Raw genomic sequence first — 11,730 nt, 5'->3', positions numbered from 1 at the left:
CAAAGCTTGTCACAACACAGCTCCCAGCTATATTACAGAGCTAATATCACCATACACAGTGTTGTGCTAGTTACTGAAAAACGGTAATTAGTTATAGTTACTAGTTACTGCAGTTCAAAAGTAACTCAGTTACTAACTCAGTTATTAAAACCAAAAAGTAAAGCATTACTATGAAAAGTAACTATTTAGTTACAAAAAAAAGTTCAAAACTGTCAACACGGCAAGCTCTGTACTACTTGACATGCATTGTCAACCGAACTCTGCAAAGCAATATGGTCTATATTTATACAAACACAAACACTAAGATGTTTCAAAGTGCAGATTTATTTCTGGCCAGAACAACTGACAAACTGAAAAAAGTGACACAGTGCCTGTCTGAAAACTTGCTCCCCTACAGCTCAGTTGACCTATACAGCCAGGTCAGCATTGACATCTACAGGTCAGAGTGTGAATGAATGATATAGAACAACACAAAATAAACATGGCTTCACACAAGAAAGGCACACGACAAAGCCTAATATAATGAAAACGCTTTTTTTCCTCAAGCAATTTTGAAATAGGATTCTTCAGGTTAGGAGCACCATAACAATAGTTCTTTCATATGAATTCTGGCAAGTAACAAACAAAATAAATTCTTATTCTTAATGCATTCTTAAACAAAACAAAGTGCAAAAAAGCTCACATGGATAATAATTTTAACATGTGTAACAAGTGTAAACAAAAAAAAAGTCCTTATTCTCCTTCTTTGATGAACCAGTGATTGTACCTCATGAGCAGCAGCTTCTCAAACCTTTTGTCTGAAAGCCTGTTCCTCTTTGGAGACAGTACCAGACTCCCAAGGCTGAAGAGCCTCTCAACAGGTGCACTGGACGGGAGAGCTGCATTTCTTCTCAGACAAATTTCCTTTATTTTGGGGAATTGGTTGAGAATCTCCATGCTGGTGTCGGCTGTTTGCAAGTAACGTAGAACCTGGACAGGGAGGGTAGTTGGGGTTTGAGGGATGAAACATAAAAAACAAAAAACAAAAAGTTGTTCTCTATTGCCACTGAACAAGTATTGTATTTCAGCAATATTTAGCAATGCAAATTTGGTTTTAAAAAAAGCAATGGATTACCTCAGTGTCCACGATGGTAAAGCTATCATCATTGTCCTCAAAGGAAAAGAAAGATTTCTCTTTGTCCATGGCGGAGCCTGAGTCTGGTGGAGTTTCTGGAGCAAAGCTGGCTGATTGTTGCTCAGGGCCAGGTACGATCTTGTGGCACTCTGCTACCAGCATTCCCTTGATCATCTCTTTCTTCCACTGCTCTTTCACCCACCGCAGCTTAAACTTGGGAAGAGTGGCGGCCGCAAGCATTGCTTCTTTGCTTTCCAAAACACATGCAAACCGCACTTTGATGGCCTGTAAACAGACACACACACACATACACACACACAGATAGTGAGGGATAAGTGAGATTCATGGAAATGTTAACAAAATAAATCAAAGTTAATCATTTAAAACAAAACCATTTATCAAAGAAAACATTGCTGGCCTATTTATTTCTGTTGCACTCTACAGTACAGTTTATCAATATGTTCAATACTTCAAAACTTGAGTTCCTTAAACAGAATGCAATGAAAATATCTTTTTGTCCATTTTTTATACATACAATTTTAAAATTAGTGCTTCTGTCTCACCTAACAATACTGACTATGATATCTACTCTATAGTTAAAAGTGGTGTCTGATTAAATGCAGTGTCTCTGTGCAGTAATGGGGGAAAACTAATTGCAAAAGTGTATGATGGCTCTTACCTCAACCACAGCTTCAGGAAGGCCCGTTGCCACAGTCAAACTGTCTTTCACCTCCAAAGTCTTTGACATCAATGCCTCTAGAGCGGGCAGGAGGGTGCCATAGTGACAGCTCTCCTCTCCTTGCAGGATGTCCAGAACAACAGTGAGTGGCTTCATTGTGGCACAATATTCCTTCAGAAAATGAAGTTCCTTGTCGCTAAGACATTTTAGCTGTAAACTTTGTGCGATGGCACTCAAGTCAGTTGCAGGGATTTCAACAATTCTGGACACAGCATCATAAAATGAGTTCCACCTAGTCGAGCAGGGGACAATGAGCTTTTTGGAAAGCACATTATCCACTACCTCTGAAGCCACTGTGGACCTGCTTGTCTTATTCCACATTGCCATACACTTAGCTGTAGAGGATCTGTACACTGCCTTAGTCCCAGGATTTGCAAGGAGCCACTTGTCTATGTCATTGCATGAGATTAAGTTTAAGGTGTGGGATGCACAACGCTCGTGCGGAGGTAAAACAATGCCTTCCTCTGTCTCTATGGGGTTGTCCAGAATCTGTGCAACGTCTGTGAAGATAATTCCTTCGTCATCATGATCATCATCATCATCTGAGTCATTTAGGTGCTCGGGTTGATACACGCGAAAGGCTTTCACGAAGTTGGAGCCGTTATCTGTGACTGTGGTGGTAACTTTTGTCGACACTCCATACAGAGAGTGAATCTGATCAATCTCACTTGCGATTACATCGTACGTGTGCCTACCCTTTAACCTTTTACAGGCCAACGCAGCTTTCTGGCGCTGTAAGGTAGCGGGGTTTATCCAGTGAGCTGTTACTCCCATGAAGCTCCTGTTGTGGCCGGTCCAGATGTCTGCGGTGGTCGAGATGTAGCTTAAGCCCTCAAAAGTTTTCTTTAGCTCACTTTCCATTTTTGTATATTCACTCTCCAGGTAATTCGAAAAGGTTTTCCGTCCCATTTGCCGGGTGGCGCCAGGTATCAAATCAATTATCCGCCTGAAAGCGGGCGACTCCACTGTAGAAATAGGCTGCATGTCTTCCACAACGTAGCCTGCGATGACTTGATTAACTTTAGCCTGGCTGGCAGTTGCACTCCCTCGTAGAAAAGAACTCAGGCGCTGTTGCTTAGGTGCACAGGGCGAGATGACATCTGTGTCGGTATCTGTGCCGGTTCCTGACCCGCTAGCTTTAGCAACAAGTTTCGTCGCCGCATGCTGCGTGCTGAGATGCTTTAACAGATTAGAGTTGCTGTTTGCAGCCGCAGAGAGGCTCTTCGTTCCGAGACACAAGTTGCATTTAACATAAACATTTCTTTCCTTCTGCTCAACGAAGGAGAAGTAGTGAGCATACTTCCACGAGAAGAAACTTGCCCTGGGTTCCGCCATGTTGTAAACAAAGCACGCCCCCACAGCGCAGCGCACTCTCCTCCTGGCTCTTTCACTCCCAACACAGGAAGTAAACACAGCGGCTCAGCCGAGATTGTAAAGTAACGTAAAATAAACGGATAAACGGATCATTTCGTAACTATAACTGAGTTATTGGATTTTAAGAAATAATGCGTTTGATTATTAGTTACTGCTAAAGTTACTTTTTTGGTAGTAACTAATAATGCAATAACGCGTTAGTCCCAACACTGACCATACAGCACTGCAAGGCCCCTCAGATCATCACACCAAGAACTCCTTACTGTACCAAGGTCCCACAAAAAAACCCTTGGAGACAGGGCCTTTGCAGTTGCTGCACCGAGGCTGCGGAACGAACTCCCATTACATATTAGATCCTCTGGCTCCCTGGACTGTTTTAAAAAACATCTTAAAACTCACTTTTATTCTCTTGCTTTTTCATGAGTTTATTTCCTTTCATAATTATGATGTCTTCCTATAGAAGAACTTGTGTGTATGTATGTATCTGTGTCTGTTGATGAGTGTGTGCTGTCAGCTGCTGTCTGTGGTTGTGTGCGTTCATGGCCATGACTCCATCTAATAATGGCTATGGAAGTTTGTGTCTAATGTGTTTGTGCTGCCCTGACACATTAGCATTTTACACTGTTCATTTGTCTCCCTTTTTATCTTATCATTTGGTGTTTTATACTTTCTATTGGCTCTTGTTGGGTTTTTCCTTGCTGTTCAGCACTTTGGCTCAAACTCTGTTTGTATTTAAAGTGCTCTATAAATAAAGCTGATGGATTGATTGATTCCACACAGGCTTCATTTTTACTAACCGGATGTTGCCCCTTGGACATAACACAACCCTTTTTGGGAAATGTAAGGAGTAGAAAGTATCAATATTTATGTTGAAGATGTAACTGGTCCTCCTTCTATCATGCCGGAAGGGGAGGGGGTTTCCCCACTGGAACCAGAGGACTCTATGACCGGCTTGACCTTCAAAACATGAAAAGTGGGGTGCACTCAGGGAGACATGGAGAGGCGAAGGCAGACAGATATAGGGTTAACAATTTTGAATATAGAATAAGGACCCATTAACCTAGGAGCCAACTTCTTGAATGCCACATTGAGGGTTATGCTGCGTTCCATTTATATTCAGAAGTTGGAATTTCTGGGATGGGAGGTTGGAATTTCTGACTTGTAAGTCAGAGCACACACACTACCCCTGAGTTCCCTGTAGGAAACTCTGAGTTTGGGGACAAACAGTAATCAAGCTCCTGTTGGATTCTATTTATTTTAGAATTTCTGACTAGTGTTTGCTGCAATGAATCAGCCATATATAGTATTATTCAATGTTTATATACAGAAATACTGCTGTTAAAGGTGTAGTCAACAGTCTGGGAGAAAATGAGTGGAGAGGTTGTTGATAGACAAAGACCTGCCTCTCCCTTCATACCCCACCCCAAGGACCAGAAACTGAGTAAATGACAATTTGAAATAGTTTAAAAAAGGACATGTAGATTATTTTCGTTAGTCTGGGACTTTTATATAATTTTTAAATGAAAAAGACTGAGATTGAGATTTATTTTGTATTTATCATTACGCACAGGGTGCACAGGAGAATGATGAGTTATTGATTAGACGGGAAACATTTTGCTTGAAACAGTCTCTAAGAGATTCATTGGGTGCATTGTAAACTAATTTTTGATAATTGATTTACTTCTTACTGCCAAGGTTTTCTACTTTTCCTCAAAATTCTCTCGAGTGTTTTTGTAACACTGACTTAATAAAGATTGTGTTGTAAATATTAAAAAAACATTGTTCAAGCAGGTAAAATTTCAGCATAATCTCTCGGGGGTGCCTCATTTTTAACATTCTTGACATTGCAGAGTAAATATTCAGTGGCTTTTTGACTGTGTAGCAGTTTTATACAAAAAAAAATTGCTGTTTTCACACACATAAATGGCTTTCTCATCAGTATCACATTCAACTAAGCCCAATTAAACTAACACAGACTTCTACTCAGCCAACAGGACAAAGAGGAAAACCTCAAAGACTGGTTTCATGGTGAGGCGCACTTTTCTGCTCACTCTGCGTACAGTTGCCTTACTTGAATGACCCTGCATCTCAGATATTATACAAAAAACTTCTGTTTACAAAGAAACACAACAATATCTGCTGGAAAGTGAGCACATGACTGTGAGCAGTTATGTTGCAAATGTAAGGATGGATTAAGTTGTGTATATAAATGATTGACTGAGATGAGAAATTTTGCTGCTCAATAAGGTAACTGTCTGGAAATGCAAGTAAATGTGCATTCTAATGATCAACTCCTGACACATTTTTAATCCTCTGAGCAGTAATGCTGCACCTTCATCCACAGGATCGTTGACAAAAGGACATGCCATGTCAGAGAAAAAGCTTGGTAACCCTTATTGTGCCTGATAAACTACTGACTGTTTTTTTCAATGATTTTTTTTTCTTTTTTAATGACAGACAGCTAAACAAGGCTATGCCAAAACTCCCTGCTAACTGAATGAATGAGGAAATGAAATGGCATGTGGCTCTGAAAGAGTGCGGAGACAGAGAAAAACTCAAAGTTCATTGAGAAAAATCTGCTCTCGACCAGGGCCCTATTCTACAAAGCAAGTTCAGCCTAGCGAGATAGCCTTGGAGCTACCTTGCTGAACTGAGCGTGGTAGCCTGCGGTCTCGCTACACGGTTTTACGATGCTGGTTATCAACCTCATAAGTGGATCCAGCTTGGCAATGAGGGCGAGCACGCATATAAGGCGAAGCCCGCTGCATCTGACCAATCGTGAACATGGAGCAGTCTGGAGCGTCAGAGCAGGCCGGAGAGAGAAGGACCGCATACTTAACACAGGAGGAGCAGGAGGTGATCATGAGGAAGTATGACGAGGTTCTCGGATGTGAGCTGGGAGGTGACGACGTGGACCTGTCCTTCCATCGTTGTTGGGAACGTGGGATCTAGCCCCGGGGGATGGACGAGCTAGCTGTGCTAACCCAGCGGCATCGTGCTGTTCACGGACGTGGCTGACGGAGCTGACATCGGACGCCGGCGCCACATTGGAGGAGCTTCGCCTGCTGTGAGCAGACAGGATCCAGGAGACGGAGACTGAACAGACTTCTGGGGAGGCTCAGTCCTGGACCCTGTGGAGGTGGAGACTGGCTGGGCTGGAGAGTGGTGGACAAGTGGTGGACGGGATGTCGTCATCTAATTTCTTATGGACTTTTTTTGCACTTTCTATACTCTTTCTTACTTTTGTTTTCTTAAATGCTGCGGTGACTCCTGAATTTCCCCTCGGGGATAAATAAAGTATTTTCTATTCTATTCTATTCTATTCTGTTAACTCTGAAATAGGGGAAACTCTGGGTTTTCAGTTTCAGAAAGGGGGGTTAATCAAACCTGAGGAAGAGGATTAACTCAAGCCAATCTCCTGCATAATGATAAATCCAAAGTAAATCCCAACCAAAATAATCCCCCAATCACAGTCTTTTCCTATCCAAAATGATATAAAAGTCCCAGACGAACAAAAATAATCTATGTGTCCTTTTTTTCCCCTTTTTATTTTGTCCTTTTTCCTATTTCAAATTGTCATTCACTCAGTTTTTGGTCCTTGGCGCACACAACGCACAACATCATTAAATCCACAAGGAAACAAAAGATAAATCCACACAGAAAAAATGCCCCAAACCAAAAATATTTGATCGATCAACAAAAACACAGATATACCAGGAAAAAAAGAGACAGAAGAATCAAAACACTACAGAATCCTGGGAACTTAAATTGGGAGCAAAAACCTTTCTGCTCCTGGTGCATAATTTAGCCTTTAGCTGCTGCCATGAGCACTTCACTCCTGCACGATTGCACCTGCATTAAATAAATTAAAGGTCCCATATTATGCAACTTTTCAACAAGTTCAAATAGGTTTCAGAGGTCCCAGGAGAGTCAATTTAAAGTTTTTTTGCCTCAAAATCCAGTTATTTCCTGGACTTCAGCCACTCTGTAAATCCCCTCTCCCGTGCGCTCCTGACAATAAGCTGTGTCTGTGGGCGTAGCTCTAAATGATAGTGAGCAGCCCTGTCCATGTCTGCTTCATAACTTCTTTGGACGAGGGTGCCGCTTTCGCTCCGGTACCATGCTGCAGTGTGTACACAGAGTGCGTAGAAATGGCTCATAGAAGCACCGTGGTTCAGTCATACCAATTTGATCTAGAGTCTGACCAAGAAGGAGAGACACCTGAAGAAATCCAAACTCTATGGCTGCAGCCGGACGTTTCTGAGTGGTTAGTAACAAATATTATGTGTCTGCTGCAGTTATCATCAGGTAAATAAAGCTAACATTAGCAGCTTGGTGCTAACCAGAGTTATATGACCATACCGAGCAACAAGAACTGTGTGCAGCCTGGACTGTTAGTTTTTCGAGACAATATCATGAGGGACATCTATCAAATAAACTTAATTACAGCAGAAACACACACACATTAGTGGTGACTGTGGTCTTAGTGTCCATCATAACACCTGAGCGAACGCACTGTTCGCTACCTTGTAGCACAACATTAGCCCTGCCAGGGGCTTCCACAACAAGAAGTCACATCCGTCCAAACAAAAGATAACGTTATGTATATAAAGCTAGCTTCATGTGAAGTATATCTCCATATATCTTCTCTTTTAATGCCCCCTGATATTATTTGCTCATGTGTGTTAATGGAGTGTAAGGAAACTAAGTTACAAACCGTAGCTTACGTTAGCTGCCATGCTAAAACCACATTCATCAGGGTATCAGGCTAAGTAGAGCAACATAAATTAGTAAAACATACAGCTCCCAAGTATGTAGCTGGGTCACGGACAGTTTGTACTGATCCATGCTTCAGCTTCAGGTTCTTGGCGAATAATGCTTTGTACTGGCCCTCATTGAGAAAGCAGTTCAAAGTGAAATGGTGAGCACACACACATACAACACTTTAGGAGTTGTTGTGGGTGCATCTCCATCAAAAATAAAATAAATCCACTGCGTCTTCAAAACCTCAGATGATGGAGTTATTAAAAGGCTTCTGTGCTCTTTTGTGCAGCCAACAACAGAGCAACCGCAGTGCTTTGCTCGTATCTTCAGCCAAGGTAAAAAAACGCGCTGCACAGAAGGGCCGGTACAAGGGGCGAGCCTGGATGAGTTACTTTTTTAGGTTCATGACGTCATGCAGGGCAGATCTTAACTCTGCGTGTTTGAGCACACATGTCCTGAAAGCAAGCTTTGTCTGGAGCAGGCAAGAGAAGGAGAAAATCGAATTTTCTCATTTCGGGGGTGTTCGTAGACAGGCTGGGCACGCATATTGCAGTTACAAAACCAGTCTAAAGTGAATTTTGCATAATATGGGACCTTTAAACTAATATGCAACAATTCAAACAGCTGTAATATTAATGTGATTTTAAAGGACTACATTTATACTGACATCCTGACCTGAGCAGCAATGCTCTCTCATGCTGTCTCTCCCTCTCTTGCAGCTGCCGCTGTGTTGCTCTTTTTTTCTAATAGCATGCTGAGACTCTTCATATGAGTGCATTAAAATTTCTAGTTGAAATGGGGTGAAAAACGCATCCCTCTTCCTCTCTGTTGCCGTATCATCGAATCGGGGCTCTGTAGATTCTTCCAGTTCTTTGGTCATAAACTTCTCAAGAATCACTCGAAGAGGAGCTATTTCTCAGTTCAGCATTTATTCTGATCACAGGTAAGGTCTACAGTGCTGGTCCCAAAAGAATGACCCCAGATATCCGGGAGCAATACTATTTTATAACAATCATTGCTACGCCTACCAGAGGTTGAGTTAAACTAAACACCCAAGAGTAATTGGCCAAAAAATATGACTGTCACCACTGTCTCAACCCACAGCTGGTGTCAGTTTTCAGAGAGATGGGCTATCAAAGTGTGTGACTGTTGAATCAGAGCATACACCTAGGAGACTGGGTGAAAGTTTACTCAGGGTCATAGAAACCTCACAGACACAGATAAACACTCATCAACCCTGAACACAGCATGTAACTAGATTAGAATGCTAGATTATGTCAATTATTCTAAAAATATATAACAGCTCCAATGATAGAATAGAATAGAATAGAATAGAATAGAATAGAATAGAATAGAATAGAATAGAATAGAATAGAATAGAATAGAAAATACTTTATTTATCCCCGAGGGGAAATTCAGGAGTCACAGCAGCAATCAAGAAAACAAAAGTAAGAAAGTGTATAGAAAGTGCAAAAAAGGTCCACAAGAAAATAGATGACGACATCCCGTCCACCACTCTCTGCCCAGCCAGTCTCCACCTCCACAGGGTCCAGGACTGAGCCTCCCCAGCAGTCTGTTCAGTCTCTGTCTCCTGGATCCTGTCTGCCCACAGCAGGTGAAGCTCCTCCAATGTGGCGCCAGCGTCCGATGTCAGATCTGTCAGCTACGTCCGTGAATAGCATGATGCCACTCTGCCCTCCTGCAGCTAGCCCGTCCATCCCACTGGACATAGATCTCATGTTCCCAACAACGATGGATGGAAGGACAGGTCCACATCGTCACCTCCCAGCTCACACCCGAGAACCAGCACGTTGTCCTCACCTCCTCCTCACCTCGAGGAAAATCATCAAGCCTTACACTAGTTAGCATTGACATGCTACAGGCTGCTAACAGCTAATTTCACATGTAAACAATGCAGCCATGGTTACATGTAGGATCTCCAGACAAACACAGGAGAAAAGGGGTAAAAATATCGCTGAAGCCACAAAAAGTCCATGACCAACAATGAACCATACAAAGTAATGATCCACTCCAAATACAAAGATGACCACAAATTTAACTAAAAGACTTAATAAAGGACAGAGGAAGGACTGCAGGACCAAGAGATACCGAAGATCATTCCTCCCTGCAGCCATCGTGTTTAATTCTTTAATCGGAAGATGAGCCAAGCAACATGAATTTCCCTTCGGGGATCTATAAAGTTTATTTTATCTTTTATCTTTATCTTTTACAGGGCTTTTTGCATAATATGGGACCTTTAAACTTACTCAAATCAGCTGTTCTAAAACCGAAAACTCAGAGTTTTCTAGCTCAAAGTAAATCAACTCACAGTTCAGAATTAGATTCAGAGGTTATTGAAACTGCTTTGTGAAATTGACCCCTGGAGACTTATCACTAAGGCTGAGAAAACTGAAAGGCTGAAAACAGGAGTGCATGACATGTTTGAGACAGAATGGCTGCAGGTCAGAAGCCAGTTTCAGAGTTGCTTCTCGAGCAGCTGAGAGTGGAGGTCCTCCACGAGACCCCTCTCAAACCAATCGATCTTAAAGGGTCAGGCATAGGTCCCACCCTCTAGCTTTGCTTTACAGACAAAGTCATTCTGATGAAAAACGACATTGTGAAATAAAAAGGCCATTGTGGAAAAGAGCATGACAAAATAAAAATTGTCTTTGTAAAAAAAACATTGTTTTTTAAATTTTATTTCACAAAAGCTTGGAAAATGAATAAAAAGTCATTGTTTTAAAAAGTATGAAATATTTAATGATATAATAATTCTGTAATAAAGAATAACAAAACATATTTTATAATAATATTGCCTTATTTTACAATTTAATGGCCATATTATGCATTTGTCTGTTATTTATAAAAATGGTGTTCATTTTAAAATGTTTTTATTTTTTTTTTATACAATGAACCTTTTGGGGTTCCATAATTTTCTGCCTTGACTCTGATCAAAAGCAGGGTTAGAATTATGGAAGAGCTAAGGGAAGCTTTGACATGAGTTACCCAAGCGTTACCTGAAACATTCAGGGGGAGCTCTGAAAATTTTGGGATTTGTTATGTGCCTGTTTCCAAACTGAGATGGGATTGATTTTCAATGAGCCTCACTTGATATCGGAGCTTGTTTCAGCACCACGGATAACACTGTTTGTTGTGTGTGACGTTACAGTACGCTGCAGCACCTAAGCGAAGGCTACGTTTCCACTGGTGAATTAACTTATTACATACCTTTGTGGGGAATTTGACCAGCTGTTAAAGTCTTGCCTGCTGCTTTATTTCTGTAAAACTTAAGTGAGGGGCAATTTAGAGATTTGGGGGCCAGGAAAGCTGCTACTGCCACATTGATGTGAACTGTTGACATTATACTGTTCAATAAGTTGCAGAGGTTGCTGTGGTATTTTTATTGCTTAAATCTGACAGTACTTAAGCCAAAACAACTTTTTGATCTGCAGAAGACACTTGCAGAGATATTCTCTCCTGCTGCATGTTGTTAAAATGATTTGATTCATCACACTGTGATTCTTAGCTACTGTGAATTTTAGCAACTTGTGAATTCAACAGAGAACTCCCTGACATTTTTTGGATTGCTGTTATGGTGCCTATATTAGATTTTAAATACAGTAGTAGGCAATTGCTGTAGTTATAGTGGATTTTTTTCTTTGTAAACCTGTTGCATACATGTGAGTTAAAAAGTCGTGGTGCACATGGTAAAAAATAGGGCTCCCCGGAAGGCCACCGT

The 11,730-nt window shown here is 41.4% G+C and overlaps 1 protein-coding gene across 1 annotated transcript; it reads right to left on the bottom strand.

The window, feature by feature from the left end:
• Positions 1 to 291: 291 nt before the first annotated feature.
• LOC141809329 (uncharacterized) lies at positions 292 to 3,188 on the bottom strand. The gene is made up of 3 exons (XM_074696308.1): positions 1,794 to 3,188; positions 1,115 to 1,399; positions 292 to 969 (listed from the first exon to the last, which is right to left on the bottom strand). Exons 1-3 carry the CDS (start codon positions 3,186 to 3,188, stop codon positions 733 to 735), a joined length of 1,917 nt encoding a protein of 638 aa, XP_074552409.1. The 3' UTR covers positions 292 to 732.
• Between the last annotated feature and the right edge of the window lie 8,542 nt (positions 3,189 to 11,730).

This window comes from Halichoeres trimaculatus, unplaced genomic scaffold, assembly GCF_033239565.1.
Source record: "Halichoeres trimaculatus isolate MK-OKI-2021-1 unplaced genomic scaffold, fHalTri1.1 fHalTri1_scaffold_20, whole genome shotgun sequence".
Lineage (NCBI taxonomy): Eukaryota > Metazoa > Chordata > Actinopteri > Labriformes > Labridae > Halichoeres > Halichoeres trimaculatus.
Note: the sequence above shows the minus strand (reverse complement) of the source record. Positions and strands in the feature narration are given on the sequence as shown.